At 37.3% G+C, this 23,917-nt stretch overlaps 1 protein-coding gene across 2 annotated transcripts in view; it reads left to right on the forward strand.

The window, feature by feature from the left end:
* Window positions 1-1,549: 1,549 nt before the first annotated feature.
* Window positions 1,550-23,917, forward strand: part of LOC307167486 (uncharacterized protein) — a 565,869-nt gene continuing 543,501 nt past the window's right edge. For both annotated transcript variants that reach the window (XR_013822796.1, XM_079886627.1), the window contains exon 1: window positions 1,550-1,804. Coding sequence is in view for 1 of the 2 variants with exons in the window: in XM_079886627.1 (XP_079742753.1) it covers window positions 1,720-1,804 (85 nt within the window). In the remaining variant the exon portion in view is untranslated. The remainder of the gene's footprint in view (window positions 1,805-23,917) is intronic.

The raw sequence follows: 23,917 nt of genomic DNA on the forward strand, positions 1-23,917 counted from the left end.
AGTCCCTGACACAAACAAAGATAACAGAGATCGTTGTAACATGCAGATAAAGACGTTTTGAAGACAATAAACATGATTGCAATGATATTTGATTTACCTGTGTTCTTCTAGTCATGTCAGGTATTTTCATAATAATAGATTATATTTATAATGTAATGCTAATCGATATATACTTTATCATCGTGCAGAATACTATAAAATAATATATTTTCTGTCTGATTATTTTTTTTATCTGAAGCCAAATTAGATCACAGAAGATTATTTAAAACACTCGAACTGTGTTATAAAGTAAGTTTGGAGCACAAACATGGTTTTAATCTCATAAATGGTCGTGTATTGATGGTGTGCTAAGCTAACATGCTAGCTAGCCCTGGGTGCACCTGCCACCTAGCAGTTATTCTTTTATGATTTTTTTTTTTCTAAATAGGAATGCTTACAGAAATGTTTCTTTATTCCAGAAGGGCATTTGATACAGTTTCAAATGTGAAGTGAGAACTTTGATAAAATAAATTAGGGATTGAAACCCTATGAATAGCCAGTCGTTAGTAACTGTAATGCAGACAAAAGAAATGCATATTAGAGCCATAATCAGGCTGGAGAGGTGTAAATGTGTGCAGGAGAGACTGAGACTGAATGGGGCAAACATCAGTTGCATTTTAGAGTCTAATCAAAATAAAGTAATATGACATGATCTTGAAAAACATTTAACTAAATACAGAGTTTTAGACTCATCATCTTCATATTTTACATATAATATGGTCAGACATGTGGTTTTAGCTGCAGTGCATTTCGAGATTGATACAATGCTAGCTTCAATTTTATTTTCATGAAGATGTTTCATAAAAATAAATTTCTAATAACTTTACCAAAATTTGAAGCTATTTGTAACTATTTTTTTCATTATGACAATAATTAATTCTACATTTACAATAAACTGCCAGCTGTCAGCTTTCAAATGAGATCATACTTGTGCTTTTAGTGCAAAGGGTTCATGAACTGTATCTGTTTCAGTTTGGGTATGCCATTTCTGGGGATTTTTCAAAAGTGGGGTTGCATCTTAACAGGTTAATATAGTTAATATATTCTTAGATACAAATCATAAGGGCTGTGATAAATAAGCAAATAATCTAGGAATATAAATCTATATCATAATCTTTTTCAGCAGTTGTCGTTCACATTTTGGCTATTATCAATAGGATGACAAAACTAACCTTTGGTACATCAACAATATAATATTTGATAAACAGATCTCATTTGTTTTCTGTTATTAAATCAGGGTTCACTTCAGAATTCACATTTAACCTCCTTGAACTCATTCTAACAACTTAATGTTTTAATATGTTTCAGACCAGGTGGAGGTGAAAGAGCAAAGACAAGAACTGAAGTTAAAGGTGATGATGCTGTAGTTTGTTTCAGCCTGTTGACACCAATAAAATGAGCTTAATGTGCCAATTTACAGAAGATCTCAGACATCACCATAATGAATGAGCTGAAAACAGGGAACTTTTTGAGACAAAGAGGCTTTTCAGCAGCAGTTTAACATGATGACTCTGTACTTTATAAATGCAGATTGGATAAAAACACAGTGATCACAGTTCACACCTGCAGTGAAGCCCCTCCCACAACAATTCACCAATAAATACTGGGAATATTCCCATCATCCTACAAGAGAAGGACAAACTCCAGGAGTAGCAGCTGAAATCTGTGTGACTGTTAAAGATGGAGTTTATTAAAGAGGAGATTGAAGACATGAGTGATCCAGAACCATCCAGAATAAAACATGAAGATACTGAGGAACAAATAGGTTGGTGTCCATTCTTGATTCTTCATTGTTGACTGCTTTGGTGGATGTGAATTAATAGGCAGTATATGGATGATAAATAATAGAGAAATACATCCAAATGATCATAACCTTGTATATAGCAGTTGTCAAACATGTTTTAACTATATAAACAAGTGAATGACAGAACAAACCTTTGCCACATAAAAGATCTGATATATGATCTCTGTAGATTTCTGCTATTAAATAAGGGTTCACTTGAACTGATTCTAACTGTATTTCTGTGTATTTTAGACCAGGTGAGAGTGAAAGAGCAAAGACAAGAACTGAATGAAGTGGAGGAGGAACATCGTAACTTTACAATTCAAACAACAAAAGCCGAAAAGACGCACACCTGCACTCAGTGTGGAAAGAGTTTCATTCAGAAAGGAAACCTTAAAATACACATGAGAATTCACACTGGAGAGAAACCGTATTCATGCACTCAGTGTGGAAAGAGTTTTTCTCATACATCAGGTCTCAAGTATCATCTGCACATTCACTCTGGAGAAAAACCATTTAACTGTGATCAGTGTGGTAAAGATTTTATTTCATCATCACAACTAAAAAAACACCTGAAACTTCATTCACATGAAAAGCCTTATGTGTGTTCTCTCTGTGGAAAGAGTTTTTCAAGGTTGAACAGTTTTAAACTGCACCAGAAAACACACAATGAAGTGAGAGATTATATGTGCTTTGACTGTGGGAAGAGCTTTACTAAAGCTGGTGATCTGAAACGGCACCAAATAATTCATACTGGAGAAAAACCTTACAAGTGCTCATATTGTGACAAGAGTTTCACTCAGTCTGGAAACCAGAAATCACATGAGCTAATTCACACTGGAGGGAAGCCGTATCACTGTACTCAGTGTGAGAAGAGTTTTAAACATAAAAGAAGCCTTCTGAGTCACATGAAGATATGTCGCAAGAAGTCGTCACAATGAGCAACATTTCATTTTTATGTCAAATACATTCAAGTAAATGGTGTGAGATGAACAAAATATGGAGTTGCTTAAGAGTGGGTCGTGGAGTTTGCTTTCAAAGAAACAACAACAAACATAATTTTTTGATTTTATAATATGAGGCTTTTATTTTGAAATAAATGCATGAAAGCTATTGAGACTTCTGTCAGACTCATTTTTCTTTCAAAAAAGCAACTGAGAAAAATTTGTTTTCCTGATTCAGTATCTGTGGTTAAAGATCTTGCAAAATGATATGTCATATAATATAATAACATAAAAATGTATTCCTGGGAATGAAGATGTGCTTGATCCATAACCTTGAAATCAGCATAGAACTGATAAACTCAAACATTGAATTGCTGTAAAACCTTATAAATTCTAATAGGGAATTGTGTATTGTTTTCAGTTAATACATTTAGGGATTAAAGGGCACCTATTATACCCCCTTTTCCAAGATGTAAAACAATTCTCTGATGTCGCCAGAGTGTGTATGTGATGTTTTAGCTCAAAATACCCCAAAGATAATTTTTTATAGCATTTTAAAATGGCCACTTTTTGGGGTTGAGCAAAAACTCACTCTAACTGTTTTAGAGTGTGTCCCTTTAAATGCAAATGAGCTGCTGCTCCCGCCCCCCTTTTCAGACGAGGGAGGAGCTTCTATGACTCATTCTCCGGCATGACAGCAATAACAAAACATCACACTCTCACACTATGAAAATGTCGGAAACTGCAAGTAGTGTTGTTCAGCCGTATATGCATGAATCGGACAGTGAAGGAGAGGCTGTAGAAGAAGTGACAACACATAGAATGCAACAGGAAGTTTCAGAATGGTTAGTTGATGTTTTAATGTAGTTAATATGAAGATAACTTTAATCGATTAGCATGTTCCGTCATGATAACTCAATAACTCGCTGTAGGTGTTCGTGTGGGAATTGATGTAAGATGCCTACAGAGCCAGAGAACATATGCTGAATGGAAGTAGAACAGGTATAGCTTGGTTAACTTACGGTTATAATTGATCTCGCTGTCATCTTGCTGCTATGACATGCATTTATGTTACGAATTTTATGGCAATAAAGGTGACTCCCAGGTGTATGACTGAGCATCCTGGACTTAAACATGTATTCTCTTCAGAACGCATACCATGCTTCAATATCTGACGCTCAAAGCACCCTTTAGCGTCCATATGAGACGCATAACCCTACCACAGACCTAAAACCTACCCATAACCGAAGCGTCACATATGGACGCTAAAGGGTGCTTTGAGCGTCAGATATTGAAGCATGGTTGAAAGTGACAAAAAGTGACGTCTTGGGTATGAGAATGTGTTGACATTTATCGAGCCGACTATGGAACCTTGCGGCTACGTGGAATTGTACAGTAACTGTGGCTGAATACTGTTTGAAAATTGTCACATTTTTATATTTTATTCAAGTTTGAAAATTGAAATTCAAGGCTATATAATATAATACTATATTTACATCTACAATCATCCTACACATACTGACTGCACACCAGTAAAAACATAACTATATTCGTAATTGCAACCATGAAATTGACAACCTATATGGCAGAACAAACTTAATATTTATTAACGTCATAATACACTCTGCAAATAATTATAAGTAATTATTTCACAATTTGTATAAATAATTAGTGGAGGAATCTTACTTTATGCTTGTAAACAACAAATAAACATTGCAGATTCTGCAAAAACAATACATACTGTAAACAAACTAGTGAATATTTGACATGTTGTGTACAAATGTAAGAAATAACTTCAGGAGTCTTAGATTGTGCTTGTGAACAACTCTATAGAAATAAAAGAAAGTACAAGATGAATCATAGGCTATGCTTGAATGCAAAACAGGTTTCGTCACACCTGTCGTCACAGATTTCTGCCATATCGCTCTATTTTGAGCTGGTGCTTAAGTTTCCTTGGCCGTCGGGTTACTTACTGAATGTTGGTGGTGTCTTCACTTGTTTGACCGTGCATTGTCCTTTCCTGGCCTTTGGAAAGTTCACTTTGAATAGTGGATGTCCTGTTGATGATGTTGCTTGTGCACGACCAGCATTTTCATTGCAATGAAATGCAGCCAAGTATAGTTTGCAAGTGCACAGACACAATTCAGGAAAACAGCCTATATTGATGTAAAGTTATTTTAACAGCAATTAATTCACCTGCACAACATTCCAAGAAATGGGAACACCACATTTTTGGGGGCAAACCGTAGAATGAAGCTATGAAATGACTCCAAAGACTCAGTTTGGTGACGTCCTTCAAAATCCCTGTGTTTGTCATGACTTTCTGCTGCTTGTAGAATGCCTGAGTTCCTATGAAAAAGGATTTAAAAAATTAGCATTACTTACAACTAATAATTTTAATTTTAGTTTTTTTATACTTCTACTGACAGCCCCTTTTTTAAAAATGTCGTGTTGCAAAAAAATAATACTTTTTCACAGTATCATACCGGCAACAAGCCACTTGTTTCTGTCTCTGCTTCTCTTTAGAGGATGTAGACAAGCAGGAAAGTTTGGATTCTCATGTGTGTGTATATTCCTGACATGATTCAGAATCGATTTCCATTTAGCCTCTCTTTCTGGTCCAGTGGTTGAAGATGAGGCAGTCCAGTAAATGCGGTTTGTAATGCTTCTTTGCTATTTTCTTTCAACTTGCAAATGTTTTCAAGTTGCCTCGTAATCCCTGTAAATAAAATTATAGACAAGCATTTTACCACTGAGAGTAAATACAGTGATGTTCACAGTTTGTTCACAATATTTTTGAAATGCCTACATAGAACATGCCTCCCAATTTCTTAATTTTCATGGAAATTTTCATGGTCATGGCAGATCACGTGAAAATCGGCCAATTCCGGTCACCAGCCGATCAATCGGTGCATCTCTAAAAGATTAGCATTAAAAGTATAGCGTTCAGATAGGATAAGCATCAAATTATTATAATGCTATTTCAATAAAAATTGCTTTTTTTTTCTCTTTCAAACTTTCAAATGCTGAATTGCTCTTTCAACATCTCTAGTACTTGTCACCTGTTCCTCTGTTAGCTGTCCACGCTTTTTTTGTGAAAGAAGGCATTACCAACTTCACCTTTCTCTCAAACAGCAAGTCTTTTATGGTAAAGCCTCTATCTGCCATGACCTCATCTCCAGGCATTAAGTCGTCCAATATGCCTGAGTCCATAGTGATAAATTTGTCACTGCATCGCCCTCCATATGCTGCAGAAATGAACATTATCAGTCCACATGGGGCAACAGCTACCAGGTATTTCACAGTGTTATGTGAATAATAATGACTGTATGTTTCTCCTCTGGGTTTCTGTAAAAGGCTCTCACTGCAGTCTATAATACATGTTGCACTGGGAAAATTCCTCTTGAAGGCTGCAGGCATTGTTGCCCATGAAACGGTCTGCTTAGATCACCTATTACACGGTTTGTTTTTAATTTCATAAGTGTCATGAAAACTTGATCTCGAACAGGCATTGCAAATTAATTACTGGCATGTCCTTCCAGTGTTGATACAAGAATGTCAAATGTTTCCAGATCTAGACCAGTATAGAGCAAAGCATCCGCATTACTTTGAAGCAAAAAGTAGGCAATGTCATCACACGGAGTCAGATTATCCTGCACATCTTTTCTGCTGGCTGCCTTGCAGTAATCATGATCTTGTCGGGCAGGGTCCTCCCACTGTGTATGGACTGAGTGTAACTGTTGGTGAATGGGAGTTGCAGACCTTGAGTTGCTGATCTGTGGCCTCATTTATAAAACTTTGCGTAGGATTTGCGTCAGAAGTGGCGTACGGATGAAACATAGGACGTGCGTACGCACAGAAATATTCGGATTTATAAAACCGTGCGCACTCACAGTTTTCCCTTAATAAATCACAATCAATTCTAAATGTAGCGCAGCTTTTGCGGCTTCATGTCACGCCCATAGTTGCCCATAAATAGTCCGTGAAACGCCCACAAGTTAATATTCATCGATTGTGAAATCATGGCAAACCCTGAGAGGAAAACCAAGAGCGCAAGATCAGCCATTGTGCGTCATTACGCATTGTGATGGCATCATGGCATTTTAATACCATCCATTTGATTGCATCTGACAAGCTACAGATGTGTTATGAAGATGAATTGGATAACATGCCAATATTATTGCAGAACACATTTCACTTTTCCTTTTACAAATATGTGTTAATTTGCATTTCTGTTGTAATCTTCGTTTGATTTTGTTTGTTTTACACTGCAGATCGTTCAAACGGGTGTTCGTGTAGGCTGTTAATTGTAAGACTTGCTTTGTGAAATCTTCATGTTATTTATGAGAGGCAGTATTGCCATTTCTTTTACACAACGGTCTACAGTTTCACACACTTTCACGTGTTTCTTCCATCTGCCGACGGTGTCGCCATTTCTCATTTCACCCGTTTTTGTGCGTACGCCTGGGTCAGAGTTTGCGTGAAGGACCGCACATTTTCCCGTCAAGTTTGCTTTTTATAAATACCAATTATTGCGTAGAGAGCGGCGTACGCCTTCTTTTGAGCGTACGCAACGTTTATAAATGAGGCCCCTGGACTGAAGCTGTTGAGGACTGGCCCGCTGAGCAGTCTGTCTGACCAAAACAAAAGTATTGCCAAACTTACACAGTAGTAAAGTAAACACTAGAAGTACAACATGTCATAATTGACAAGTACATGTATGTTTTGTATTATCTAAAACTGAAAAGGTAACTAGCAAATAAAGCTCTCACAAGTAGGCTATAATATTTGCCTTTTGAAATGTAGTGGAGTAGAAGAAAGTATAGGGATGATCTGATAATGAGTGAAACACGTGACGAATGAAACGGCAAATTTCTCTGAGCTCATTCAACACTGATATGTCAAACTAACCTTACATCATCATGTACAGTATGAAGTACTTAAAGCTCCAATATGTAGGAATTTTGTAATAAAATTTCCAAAAATAACTTGCACAGTGTGATATATTTCCTCCAGTTGTGTACTTACAATATCTCAAAAGTCTCCAAAGATTTTTTATTTCAGAGAAATTCCGATTTTAAATAACTGGCCGTCCCGGAAAAGAAATGTCGCGCCTCAGTGACGCAATATCCCTTTTTACCATGTGATAGGATATTCCACCACACCGGATTTATTTTTTTATTATTTTTTTTTTTTACAACAACTTTGAGGTTTTTTTTTCTTATCACAATAAACAATAAAGACGTCTGACAAAGAATAAAAAAAGAATAAAATAAAAAATATGACCCACCACACCGGAATATCGCATGGTCAAATGCGGAAGTGGTGGTTAAAGCGTTATAGCCATAGACTGTATGGTTATAGCTGTTATGGATCACGAACTCTTTGGAGAGTATTGAAGTGCCAACAAAACGAAAGCGTCCATATTCGGATACACTCAGACTGTGTGACAAACGGAGGAATAAAACCCAGATAAATATCTGCAGGCGTTTTCGAGATGGAGAGAGCTGCGCGTCAATCTTGGACTTGACAGAGACTCTCTCGCGAGTGTATTGACACAGGTAAGACATGCAACTGTCAATAATAGCACTTATAAACAAAGTTATATTGCTCTTTGTACTTTGGTAAGGCTTTTTATCACGTGTGGTGACCGAGATTATGGCAGTACAATTAAATACAATCGGATATGATGTTAAAAAAATATATTTAGTCATTACTTGCAAATGTTCGTTCAAATTTACTTTTAGATATTGGTTTGAACACGTTAAACAACACGGCATTAACCATAAAAACGTAAAACTGCACAACATTAACCAAACAAATCATTTGACAAATAGCTGTATGTTGTAACGGGATAATATAGCATAACATTTCACGTTCCTTGCAGTTCATTAATTATGATGAAATAAAATAATACGATCAGACAGGTAATACAAAAACGAATAAATTACCTCATCCGTGATCATGATTCATTAATTCCATGTAGATATATCGCTAGATGGTGAAAACGCATTAAAAACGACATCTCCCATCGTCACCTCCTTCATAGCGTCATCAAGCTTCGCCTTTGTTATTGTTGAAACTGCGCCCTCTTGTGGTCAAATACCAAAGTCGCATACTGGAGCTTTAAGCAGAACTCTAACGTCTGTAACGTTTTCTTTTTAAAATGGTGTTTATCTGAAAAGTGTTTCAGCCGTCCCGTTCTCCCATATCACGAAAAGGAAATACTAGTAACATTAAATTAAAAGTAAGGTTTGGCTTACGTTACGTCATTTCAGTTTCTAGCCCAACGTTATATAACCAGTATTTATATATATCTTGCTGCATAAAACATGGAATAACTGTAAAGTTACAGTTTAGCTTACTGCCTTCGATGTCTTCATTGCCGCTGCTAACTCTGCTGCTGCTAGCCGTTTCCGACACATTAGCCGGACTAGCTTTTGTAACGGTAGGATGTTTTGGATGTGTAATGTGCGCATGCGCGGAATGTGCAGGGAATGTGAGTTTCAGTAAAGCTTCCATGTTAATAGCCCGCTGTCTCCTGTCTGTTCGTTACGAATAATCTAACAGCTTTCTCCTCGTCTTCGGAGGTGGTCGGTCGTAGCCCAGATAAAGCTCCGGATCAGGATGCAGGCTTTTTTTTTTAAGAAATGGAAAGAGCAAACATACACTTTCTTTGGAGGGTGTTTTAGTTTCAAAGCTGCAAGCCACGCTGTTTTGCGTTCCTCATTCCTTGGCATGGAGTGCAAAGCATAGGGCGATGGACACGGACAATTTCTTCGAAGTTGTTGATGTTCGAAGCAAGACGTTTCCGACAAAATTTTCAATTTTCTTGAATTGTTATGGCAGCCAACAACGGCACAAGTTGAACCTGAGCTCATATTAGCAACATTTAAACACAACTTATTCTGATCTCTGTCGATATCATGGCACTAACAATTAGTTTGTTATTAAGTACGCTAGCAACTTAGCAAGTAGAGGTTAGCTGCTGAACAGGAAACACAATACCGGAAAGCGGAAGTAGGTCATCACCCATTGGTAGCTGGAGAAACAGGCGGATAAACAAAAATGTATATTTCCCTCTGCCTTGCACAACAAAATAAATATGATATACATTAAGTAAAGTAATATAGACATTCAATTGTTTAAAGCATATAATTAATTGTTTCAGAATCGTTTTTACCAGCTCAAAAATAAAACATCCACAAATGTTTACTGGAACAGTTTCCAAGAAAAAAAAAAGAAAAAAAAAACTCTTAACACTACAAATACATTATATTTTTACACACTTGCAACTTACTACAGCAGTTTTAATGGCATTTTAAACATCTGAAAATCAAGAAAACAAGCAACTCTATTTTTATCAGCTTTTATTATTTTCTAACTACAGAAAATGACTCTTTTACAATAAGCAAGCAATATAGTAAACATTGGAAAATAAGTAAATTACATGAATATGTCTTATTCAAGCAGATTTTTTTAAAGCAGTTATCTAGTGAGAAAATAAGTATAATTGACACTAAATTAGACAATTTGTTCTACTTTAGACAGATTTTTCTCAACTGGTTTGGCCATGGGACCAACATTTTACCATGGTCATTAAGCTGCAACTGTGTGTGTGTGTGTATTTGAACTCATTTAAAAGCATTATATATGCTTATATATAGCATACAAAGAATATGATTAATACTGATGAATAAACAGTATAAATGTAAGGCTTTTAAATAACAGTTCCAAATCCTGTATAGAGTTTACTAAAAGTTTTCCTTACATAGAAATGACTTGAAGTTTCCTGTACTGCATTTACTCGAAGTTGTAATAATATATGTATAATTATTTTATTTTTTTTATTTAAAAGCTGATCAACTTCAGGGAATTGTTTCATATATTAACAAATAACTGATTGTTGTTGTTTGTTTCCAAACATTTGCTCACTGTGACACAGAACAATGCTTTCTAATATGAGTCCCTAGACTACTTGATTGGGTGAAACTCTTCTCACACTGAGTACAGTCGTACGGCTTCTCTCCAGTATGAACTCGCTTGTGTGATTTCAGGTTTCCACACCGAGTGAAACTCTTGTCACAATATGAGCACTTGTAAGGTTTTTCTCCAGTATGGATTCTTTGGTGCTGTTTCAGAATGGCAGATGTAGTAAAGCTCTTCCCACAGTCAAAGCACATATGATCTCTCACTTCATTGTGTGTTTTCTGGTGCAGTTTAAAACAGTCCAGCCTTGAAAAACTCTTTCCACAGAGAGAACACACATAAGGCCTCTCATCTGAATGAACTATCAGGTGATCTTTTAGATTTGATGATGAAATAAAATCTTTACCACACTGATCACAGTTGAATGGTTTTTCTCCAGAGTGAACACGCAGATGTTTACTGAGATTTGATGCTTGAGAAAAACTCTTTCCACACTGAGTGCATGTATACGGTTTCTCTCCAGTGTGAATTCTTAAGTGTTTGTTAAGGTCTCCTTTCCGTGTGAAACTCTTTCCACACTGAGTGCAGGTGTGCGTCTTTTTGGCTTTTGTTCTTTCAATTGTAAAGTTACGATGTTCCTCCTCCACTTCATTCAGTTCTTGTCTTTGCTCTTTCACTCTCATCTGGTCTAAAATACACAGAAATACAGTTAGAATCAGTTCAAGTGAACCCTGATTTAATAGCAGAAAGCAACAGAGATCAGATCTTTCACGTGTTAAAGGAGAACTCCGGTCAATTTTAACATTGAGCTCATTTTTTTGTAAATTTGGAGTGCTGTCAGTACAGAGAACAACGACAAAAAAATGTATTTACTTCCTATTTTCAGTCGAAGTCCACAGTAGTCGATTGTCGAGTTCACGCGCTGTTGCCTAGATACCTATGATTACGTGCGTGAACTCGACAATCGACTACTGTGGACTTCGACTGAAAACAGGAAGTAAATACAGGTATGTGCACTGGCAGAATTAACATCACTTTTATCCATATCTTTCACATCTACTGCAGTCAGATTCACCGTGTTCACTCTGAAAGGAATCACTCACATTAGCTGTGCACTTGTAATGACACATCAAGGATGTTAAGAGGCTAAAAGCAGGTTTAAAACTTGCCCCATTGAAGTCAACAGGGTGCAAATTTTAAAAAGAGGATAACACAGTGTAGGCAACACCGATTTTTGTCGTTGTTCTCTGTATTGACAGCACTCCAAATTTACAAAAAAATGAGCTCAATGTTAAAATTGACCGGAGTTCTCCTTTAATATAATAAAATGTTTGACAACTGCTATATACAAGGTTATGATCATTTGGATGTATTTCTCCATCATTTATCATCCATATACTGCTTATTAATTCACAACCACCAAAGCAGTCAACAATGAAGAATCAAGAATGGACACCAACCTATTTGTTCCTCAGTATCTTCATGTTTTATTCTGTATGGTTCTGGATCACTCATGTCTTCAATCTCCTCTTTAATAAACTCCATCTTTAACAGTCACACAGATTTCAGCTGCTACTCCTGGAGTTTGTCCTTCTCTTGTAGGATGATGGGAATATTCCCAGTATTTATTGGTGAATTGTTGTGGGAGGGGCTTCACTGCAGGTGTGAACTGTGATCACTGTGTTTTTATCCAATCTGCATTTAAAAAGTACAGAGCCATCATGTTAAACTGCTGCTGAAAAACCTCTTTGTCTCCAAAAGTTCCCTGTTTTCAGCTCATTCATTATGGTGATGTCTGAGATCTTCTGTAAATTGGCACATTAAGCACATTTTATTGGTGTCAACAGGCTGAAACAAACTACAGCATCATTACCGTAATTGTTTTCATTACTGAAATTTCAGTTCTTGTCTTTGCTCGTTCACCTCCATCTGGTCTGAAACATTAAAACATTAAAAAGTTGTTAAAATGAGTTTGAGGAGGATAAATGTGAATTTTCAAGTGAACCCTAACAGAAAACATGTGAGATCTGATTATCAAATATCATATTTTTGATGTACCAAAGGTTAGTTTTGTCATCCTCTTGTTAATAGGCAAAATCTGAATGACTTGTAAATATATAGCAGATTTCATCCAGCAACACAAATGAACCACATCTGCAGTTTATGGACAGAGGACAGACAAATACACACGCTCACACACACACACACACACACACACACACACACACACACACACAGACAGACACAGACACAGACACACACGTCTTTCAGCTGAAGGATGCATGAGAAAAGACATGTTAAGTACCGTCCTCCCTAACAGTAACTGCAATTCATCTAATACACAGGTCACACATATGGCTATAAACATACATTAACACGACGCTGGTGTGCACATCCCAAACACCCAGATTAGGGTTCAGGTGCAGGACAACTAAGTGATATAAACAAAAATAAAGAAGTGTGAAGTCCGCACACTGATGTTAACTGCTTCCAAATGGATTTTATTAGACAAGGCAACGTTTCGACCCTCAGGTCTTCATCAGGCACAATATTAATGTGAAGTAAAAACAACCTTAAATAGACACAGGTGATCACCCTAATTGGGCACACACACACAGAAACATGTAACAAGTACAGATCATGTGACAAGTACAGATCATGTGACAAGTACAGATCAAATGACAAATACAAATCATATTAAAAAAAAAAAAAAAAAATATATATATATATATATATATATAATATATATATATATATATATATATATATATATATATATATTTTTTTTTAATATGATTTGTATATATAATAATAATATATATATATATATAATAATAATAATAATAATAATAATAAATGATTAAGTCTATTCACTAAAGGGATAGTATCAAAAAATAAATAAATAAAATCATTAAATCTATTCACAAAGGGAATAGTAAAAAAAAAAAAAAAAAAAAAAAAAAAAAACCTAAGTAATTAAGTCTATTCACTAAAGGGATAGTGTCAAAAAATTAAATAAATAAATGATTAAGTCTAATCACTAAAGGAATTGTGGAAAAAAAAAAAAAGAAAAAAAAAGGGAAATTAGTATCAACAGATAAGATAAGTCACTATAAAAAAGGCTTAATATCAAAATCCTCATTCAACCCTGAAGGTGACAAAGTATTTAAGGTGTAGATCCAAAAACATTCCCTTTGTAATAATTTCCTCTCATAATCTCCTCCTCTTGAGGGTTTTATGACCTTTTCTATACCAATATATTGCAAAACGCTGACGTTATGACCTACTTGTCTAAAATGAGACGCTATAGGACTACGCATATCTCCAGTCCTAATATTGCTACGATGTTCACTAATGCGGGTACGCAATTGTCTGGACGTTTTACCCACGTATGCAAGACCACAGGACAACGGATTAAATAGATCACATGAGTAGAAGCACAGGTAATAGTACCCCGTATCGGAATATTACGACCAGTGCGTGGATGACTAAAAGATTTACATTTATGAGTAAAAGCACACTGGGCGCAATTACCACACCTGTAATTACCTGGAGGAAGAGTAGGAATGCATTGTTTTATACGTGAAGGATATTCAGATTTTACAAGCAAATCACGAAGATTGTTTTGACGTTTAAAAACTAGTTTCGGACCATTTTTAAAGACACCTGATAATTTAGGATCACTTGAAATAATATGCCAATGATTATTTAAGACTCTGCGAAACTCTGCACCTAATGCGGAATACTTCGTAGTACAAATGGGAGCATTAAAAAATTGCGTTTTATTATCATGCTTTGTTCGTAAGCACTGCATTTGAGATGTCTCGTCGAATTTCTTTTTGGCATTTTCAATCCATTCTTTTCGGTAACCACGATTCAAAAATCTTTTTGTTAAATCAGTAGATTGTTGAGTGTAAGATTCATCTGTGCTGCAAACTCTACGCACACGCTTAAATTGACTGATAGGTAAACTCCTAATTAAAGGTCTAGGATGGAAACTATCACCTCTTAAAATAGTATTACGATCCGTTGGTTTTCGATACAGATCGGTATGGAGTTTCCCGTCACATATGTACACACGAACATCAAGAAAACTAATGCTTACTGGATCGCATTCCATAGTGAAATTCACATGCTCAGTCCTTGAGTTAAGATAATCCAAAAACATCAACATCTCTGCAGGTGTAGCCTTCGTGATCATAAAAATGTCATCAATATACCGCTTGTAAAGCAAAATCTTAGGAAAAAAAGAATTTGACTCGTTTAAAATGAAGTCATTTTCAAAAACTCCCATATACAAGCAAGCATAATTAGGTGCCATTTTACTACCCATCGCAGTACCTTTCACTTGTAAATAAAAATCATCTTGAAAACGAAAAAAATTGTTAGTCAAGACAATATTAGTTAAATCCAATAAACATGCTGTGCTGGGTTTTTCATCCACAGATCTTTGTGTTAAGAATTGTTCTAGAGCAAGTAAACCATCAGTGTGAGGAATGTTGGTATATAAACTCTGAACATCAAAAGTAGCAAGAAGCACATCATCAACAGAAAAGTCAACACCATATAATGATTCAATAAAATCCATAGAATCTCTTACATAAGATGACAACCTAGGTACAAATGATTTGATATAAAAATCCACATAAGAAGAAATGTTCTCAGTGAGACTACCAATACCACTCACAATAGGACGACCTTTCAAGGGGGTATCTAGTCCTTTGTGAACCTTAGGCAAGGTATATAAAATGGGTGTAATTGGAAAATCTACTTTGAGAAAATCATATTCATTTTTACTGAACTCACCGTTTTCAAAATGTGACAATAACTTGGAATGAATACATGCTTTCATTTTATTAGTAGGGTCAGCAGGTAAGGCTTCATAAAAAACATGATCATTCAATTGTCTGCGAATTTCTTTTTCATAATCTGAAGCTCGTTGAAGTACAATCGCTCCACCCTTATCTGCAGGACGCACTATCACAGTATTGTCTTTGCTAAGATCAAATAAAGCATCCCTCTCCATTTTCGACAAGTTATTGTAGACTTTATATTGCCTTTTGTTCTTAAGTAAGTTTTTTACATCAAATTCCACAAGCCTACAATAGGTATCCAAGGACGAATTTCTATTCTTAGATGGAATAAAGGTAGATTTTCTTTTGAAAGGAAAACGAGCCATGGACTGTTCAAGAGTAACACTGCCCTGTGTGGTAACAGGCGGAACATCATTAGATGGGAACGATTGTTCATTTGTACCAAAGAACTCCCGAAGTCTCAGGGTTCTGAAGAATTTGTGAAAGTCAATCATAGTATCAAAATCATTGGTTTCAGTAGTAGGAATAAAGGAAAGCAGTAATACAAGGTTTTGAAAGTAACTTATCTGAGAAGTTCATTAACGTATCCCCTGGTTGCTCCTTGTCATCCGTGGAGGTAGAGAAAAGCCTTTTTCGCTTGCCCCTTCTGCATCTCTTCTTGATCTGTTTAACCTTCGATCCATTCGCTGACTGTTGGGCTGAGTACGGCCTAAAAAAGTAGATCCATTTCGCCGTCGTCCAACAGGATCAGAGTCAGAATCACATGAGGTTGAAGAGGCCCAAGTTCTGTTATCACCAGGTAGTTGGCGCCTACGAAATCCCACAGTAGCAGCCCGATTACGATGGAACACATTAGACTCTGGTTTTCCATCCTTCCAAAAATAGACCTTTCCATGTTGATAGTCAGCATTGTCTCTTGCAAACTTAGTACGTTTAGTCGCTCTGATCTCTTTAGACAACTCAGCACGTTGGCGTTCAAGATCTTTTTTGAATTCTGTGAGCTTACTTTTTGTCACCATTTCACCAAGTTGAATCTCCATTTTCTTAAAATCCAGTCTTGTTGACTCCAGTTGTTTGGTAGTCTCTTTAATCACCAATGCCATCAAGTCAAATGAGCATTTATTCAATATCTCACACCAACGGGTACAAAAGTCTGGATTCTCCAGACCAAATGCAGGAGCTTTTTGTAGACGTAGTCCTCTTGGTATAATTTTCTGGCGGAGATAATCGCTCAGGGTAACTGCATGATAATATTGCTTAATCTCCCGTTGAAGATGGTGCTGAAGTTTATCCATAAGTGATTCGACATCTATCGCACATGAGGTATCATTTTCATCAAAGATAGAGTCTTTTAGCAGAATCTCAGAATAATCTGCTTCACTGAACTCAAATGTCTTACTTGAAGAAGGACAGTCTTCATCTGCCATAATGGAGCCAGCAAAAGGGAGTGCAACAACCAAAAAGGATCACTGGGGAGTCAAAAACACAACGTCCAGACAATTGCGTACCCGCATTAGTGAACATCGTAGCAATATTAGGACTGGAGATATGCGTAGTCCTATAGCGTCTCATTTTAGACAAGTAGGTCATAACGTCAGCGTTTTGCAATATATTGGTATAGAAAAGGTCATAAAACCCTCAAGAGGAGGAGATTATGAGAGGAAATTATTACAAAGGGAATGTTTTTGGATCTACACCTTAAATACTTTGTCACCTTCAGGGTTGAATGAGGATTTTGATATTAAGCCTTTTTTATAGTGACTTATCTTATCTGTTGATACTAATTTCCCTTTTTTTTTCTTTTTTTTTTTTTTTTCCCACAATTCCTTTAGTGATTAGACTTAATCATTTATTTATTTAATTTTTTGACACTATCCCTTTAGTGAATAGACTTAATTACTTAGGGTTTTTTTTTTTTTTTTTTTTTTTTTTTTTTTACTATTCCCTTTGTGAATAGATTTAATGATTTTATTTATTTATTTTTTGATACTATCCCTTTAGTGAATAGACTTAATCATTTATTATTATTATTATTATTATTATTATTATATATATATATATATATATATATATTTTTTTTTTTTTTTTTTTTATATGATTTGATCTGTACTTGTCACATGATCTGTACTTGTCACATGATCTGTACTTGTTACATGTTTCTGTGTGTGTGTGCCCAATTAGGGTGATCACCTGTGTCTATTTAAGGTTGTTTTTACTTCACATTAATATTGTGCCTGATGAAGACCTGAGGGTCGAAACGTTGCCTTGTCTAATAAAATCCATTTGGAAGCAGTTAACATCAGTGTGCGGACTTCACACTTCTTTATTTTTGTTTATAAACATACATTAACATCAAAAACAATTCAATCAGGTGTGGCTTGAGCATATCATGGGTGTAGGCTACCTAACTTTACAAACATTTGACATATTAAATAACTAAATAGCATCCAGTGTCTAGCAGTGCAGCAGCATTTTTGGCTGAGGGAATTCCTGGAGGGACTTCAGAGCCAGTCACTCCCGAAGATCCAAGGCCCTTCATAAAATGTTTACATATTTTTTTATATATAGGCTTTTTTTGATATTTCCATTTATTTTACTTTGGATATGGTTTTTTGTTGGTCCCAACAGATTCTGATGGTAATATCTGTCTTTTGGAGCCTCCGGTCCCAACAGAACCCCAGGCAGTTGTAAGTAGCCTACTCAATACACCAGAAATGATGACAAATAGTGTTATAAAGTGTACTCAACCAAATGCTCATCTTCACAGGACGATGGGGATAAAGAGTTTCTGCTGCCACAGAGAGGCCTAAAGAGGTAATGTTAATATTATGTGTCTACACATCAAACAATCTATACATTCAGATTTTTTCCACATTTTTATGTGGAGTAGCCTATAGAACGTCTCAGGTTGCGTATGTAACCCTGGTTCCCTGAGAGGGAACGAGACGCTGCGTTTAGACGCCGTGGGAATGCCCCTGCGTGATTGCGTCGTGAAGCACGTGTATAATCAGTCCAATGGAAAGACGAGACGTCATGGCATCAGGAAACTATAAAGCACCCCTGAAACCAGACCGCGCTAGCTTCTGGTAAGCCTGAAGCAAGTCGATCAGGGCATGCAGGAAGTATGGCAGGCGAACGCAGCGTCTCGTTCCCTCTCAGGGAACCAGGGTTCCATACGTAACCTGAGACATTCCCTATCAAGGGAAGTCGAGCTGCGTTGAGACGCGTTGGGAACCCCATTCCCACTACGCCATAATGACAAATGCCCATTCTGTGTGAAGTCCTTGCGCACACTAAGAAGCAAGCAACCTAGCCCCAGGAGTGGAGTCATAAAATCTGACAAATGCGAGGACCAGCCTGCCCCATCACAAATGTCCTGAAGGGAAACTCCCTAAATTAAAGCCATAGAGGCAGACATACTCCTCGTAGAATGGGCCCGAACAGCCAAAGGTGAAGGCTGTCCGGCCACTTCATAAGCAAGTGAGATAGCCTCAACTACCCACTTGCTCATTATCTGTTTAAATGCAGGGCAACCTTTCTTAGGTGACCCGAATCAGACAAATAATTGCTCTGATTTATGCCACAGGGCAGCTCTGTGAACGTAGGCATCCAAAGACCTACAGGGACATAACAAGTCAAGTCAAGTCAAGTCATCTTCATTTACAGGTGCTGGTCATAAAATTAGAATATCATCAAAAACTTGATTTATTTCAAGAATTCAACTTAACAGGTGAAACTAATATATTATATAGACTCATTACATGCAAAGTGAGATATTTCAAGCCTTTACTTGTTATAATTTTGATGATTATGGCTTACAGCTTATGAAACCCACGAAATCAAAATCCCAGAAAATTTGAATATTACATGAAATCACACAGTAATTACACAGTGATACCATGGTCATTGAACCAGGTTTTGGTTATTTTGGCAGTGTGGGCAGGTGCAAATCCTGCTGGAAAATGAAGGAAGCATGAAGTGCTCTGAACATGTCCTGGTAGACGTCTGCGTTGACTCTGGATTTAATAAAGCACAGTGGACCAAAGACCTCTTTTCTGATGAGAGCAAATTTTGCATCTCATTTGGAAACCAAGGTCCCAGAGTCTGGAGAAAGAATGGAGAGGCACACAATCCAAGATGCTTGAAGTCCAGTGTGAAGTTTCCACAGTCTGTGTTGGTTTGGGGAGCCATGTCATCGGCTGGTGTTGGTCCACTGTGCTGTCCACTCAATGCAGACGTCTACCAGGACATTTCCAGAGCACTTCATGCTTCCTTCAGCAGACAAGCTTTATGGAGATGCTGACTTCATTTTCCAGCAGGATTTGCACCTGCCCACACTGTCAAAATAACCAAAACCTGCTTCAATGACCATGGTATTACTGTGTAATTACTGTGTGATTTCATGTAATATTCTAATTTTCTGGGATTTTGATTTCATGGGTTTCATAAACTGTAAGCCATAATCATCAAAATTATAACAAATAAAGGCTTGAAATATCTCACTTTGCATGTAATGAGTCGATATAATACAGGGTGGGCCATTTATATGGATACACCGTAATAACATGGGAATGGTTGGTGATATTAAAGTCCTGTTTGTGGCACATTAGTATATGTGAGGGGGCAAACTCCTCAAGATGGGTGGTGACCATGGTGGCCATTTAGAAGTCCACAAACAGGACTTTAATATCACCAACCATTTCCATGTTATTACGGTGTATCCATATAAATGGCCCACCCTGTATATTAGTTTCACCTGTTAAGTTGAATTCTTGAAATAAACCAACTTTTTGATGATATTCTAATTTTATGACCAGCACCTGTATATAGCGCTTTTAACAATGTAGATTGTCTCAAAGCAGCTTTACAGAGATAAACGTATAATTTAAGGTAAGATTGTTTTGGCTTTATAGCGGTTCTTTAATAAAGTTATTTTCCAGCTAAAGTTAGTTTTGATTGATTCGCTTCCGTCGCGACGATCATTTGTTATTAAATTAGGGGCCGCCAAGAAGACACCATTCTCTCTACACAAACTTTAAACGCGAACCTGTGATAAACACTGATGGCGTTCACATGCGCATTAAGAATTGGTTCTATAGTTATGTGCGTTTGAATATATGTGTGCAGGTTTGGAATTCCCTACAAACCAAGCCTAAACAAATTACTGGTGTTTCCTTATAGTTTTGATTCAGAATTTTATTTTATTTTATTTTATCAATTCGGGGTAGATACGCAAATTGAGTTTTCCCGACGACGCTTTATCTGTAGAGTGGTAAAGGGATCCTCCATAGGGAGAGACTAGTTGGCACTTCAGCACTGCGTTGACATCGGGTCCAGGCGAAGGTCCTTCGTCAGATCTGGATACGGCCTGGATCCGGCAGGCTGCGGGAAAACCTCGGGATAAACAAAGACACTAAAATTAGCGTAGATGCCATTCTTTTCATGATGTAACAAGTACATCAGGATTTATGGGAAGTGTTCCCGGTTCCAGCTGACCTAATCTATGCAGCCTAACATTGAATTATAGAAGTCTATAATGTATTATGTGTATGCTAGGTCAAAGAGATGTGTCTTTAATCTAGCTTTGAACTGACAAGAGTGTGTCTGCTTCCCAGACAATGTTAGGAAGACTGTTCCAGAGTTTTGGTGCTAAATAGGAAAAGGATCTACCGCCAGCAGTCGATTTTGATATTCTAGGTATTATCAACTGGCCGGAATTTTGAGATCGCAATAGACGTGAAGGACTATAATGCGTTAAGAGCTCGCTCAAGTACTGCGGAGCTAAACCATTTAGTGCTTTGTAAGTAATCAGCAATATTTAAAAATTGATGCGATGTTTAATAGGGAGCCAATGCAGTTTTGACAGAACTGGGCTAATATGGTCATACTTCCTGGTTCTGGTAAGAACTGCTGCGTTTTGAACTAGCTGTAGTTTGTTTATTAAGCGTGCAGGGCAACCACCCAGTAGAGCATTACAATAATCTAGCCTTGATGTCATGAAAGCATGAACTAATTGTTCCGCATTTGTCAATGAGAGCATATGACGTAATTTAGATATATTTTTAAGATGGAAAAATGCGGTTTTACAGATACTAGACACGTGACTTTCAAATGAAAGATTGGTATCAAAGAGCACACCCAGGTTCCTAACCGACGACGAAGACTTAACAGAGCAGCCATCAAGTGTTAGACAGTATTCTAGGTTATTACGTGAGGAAGTTTTTTGTCCAATAATTAGAATCTCTGTTTTTTCAGAATTTAGAAGTAGGAAATTACGAGTCATCCATTTTTTTATATCAGCTATGCATTCTGTTAATTTAGTGAATTGGTAAGTTTCGTTAGGTTTTGAAGAAATATAGAGCTGAGTATCGTCGGCATAACAGTGGAAGCTAATTCCATGTTTCCTAATGATATCTCCTAATGGTAGCATGTACAGAGTGAACAGCAGCGGTCCTAGTACTGAGCCTTGTGGTACGCCATACTGAACTTGTGATCGATGAGACATCTCTTAATTTACTGCTACAAATTGATAACGGTCAGATAAGTATGATTTAAAGCATGCTAGTGCAATTCCACTAATGCCAACATAGTTTTCTAGTCTATTAAAAAGAATGTTGTGGTCAATGGTGTCAAACGCAGCACTAAGATCGAGTAACACTAATAAGAGAGATACAACCATGATCAGATGATAAGAGCAAATCATTTGTGACTCTAACGAGAGCAGTCTCAGTACTATGGTGCGGTCTAAATCGGGACTGAAAATCCTCGCAGATATCATTTCTTTCTAAAAAGGAACACAGTTGTGAAGATACTGCCTTTTCTAGTATCTTTGACAGAAAAGGTAGATTCGAGATCGGCCTGTAATTGACTAATTCTGAAGGATCAAGTTGCGTTTTTTTAACAAGCGGTTTAATCATAGCCAGCTTAAAGTTTTTTGGTACGTATCCTAGAGACAAAGACGAATTAATGATATTAAGAAGAGGATCTATGACCTCTGGAAGCATCTCTTTCAGTAGCTTAGTCGGTATAGGTTCTAACATACATGTTGTAGATTTAGATGATTTAACGAGTTTAGTAAATTCTTCCTCTCCTATAGCAACGAATTAATCAAATTTTTCCTCAGGGAGACTACAATGCACTGCCTGATGCGATACTGTAGTAGACGGTTGCATAGTTATAATTTCGTCCCTGATATTATCAATCTTATAAGTGAAGAAGTTCATAAAGTCATTACTGCTGTGCTGCTTGGAAACTTCTGTGTTTGAAGCTTTCTTTTTCGTTAGTTTAGCCACTGTTTCAAATAAATACCTAGGATTATGTTTATTTTCTTCTAATAGGGTTGAAAAATAAGCAGATCTAGCAGCTTTTAAAGCCTCTCTGTATGCAATCGAGCTCTCTTTCCATGAAATGCGAAATACCTCTAGTTTTGTTTTCTTCCAGTTGCGTTCCATTTTTCTGGCTGCTCTCTTAAGGGCCTGAGTGTGCTCGTTGTACCACGGCGTTGGATTATTTTCTTTAATAGATTAAGTATTTCCTGATCTGGGGTATTAAATGGTGGAGGACAAAAGGCCTGCAGCACTATTGGGCCCGCAACATTAGTAGGGACCTTAGGAATGTAACCCGGCCCAGGGTGAAGAAATCCCTTCACCATCCCAGGTGCAAATTCCAGACATGAAGGAGCAACCGACAGTTTTTCCAATTCTCTAAATAGCAAGAATAAATAAAGTTTTTAGAGTAAGGAACTTTTCTGAAACCTCTTCAATGAACTCGAAGGGAGCCAAAGCCAGACCCTCAAGTACAATGGCCAAATCCCAAGCTGGTGCTCTAGAGTGCAGTGCAAGTCTCAACCTCAATGTACCACGGAGAAAACGAGTAATAAGAGGATCTCTCCCAAGAGAAGTACCCCCAAGAGGGGTGTGGTAAGCCGATATAGCCGCCACATACACCTTTAAGGTGGAAGGAGATAATCCAGCAGAAAAACGCTCTTGCAAAAAATCAAGAACTGTACCAACCGGGGAGTTAACAGGATTAAAATGACGTTCTCCACACCAGGCAGAGAATAATTTCCATTTCAATGCATATAGTTTCCTCGTGGAAGGAGCTCTGGATTGGAGAATGGTCTCAACAACCTCAGTCGAGAGACCGGATTCTATGAGCTGGGCCCCCTCAGAGGCCAAGCCCACAGTTTCCACAACTCCGGGTGAGGGTGAAATATTGTGCCCCCTGCTTGGGACAGCAGGTCCCTCCTGACCGGAATCTCCATGGAAGAGCCGTCTAGAAGGGACACCGAACCACACTCGGGCCAGCCAGTACGGGGGATGATCATGCGAAACGGATTTCCCCTCGGAGAAACCCCCTTGGTCCTTAGCCACCACTGCAGGGGTCTCATGTACAGAAGGCCAAAAGTG

Source organism: Squalius cephalus (assembly GCF_949319135.1).
Source record: "Squalius cephalus genome assembly, chromosome: 11".
NCBI classification, from domain to species: domain Eukaryota; kingdom Metazoa; phylum Chordata; class Actinopteri; order Cypriniformes; family Leuciscidae; genus Squalius; species Squalius cephalus.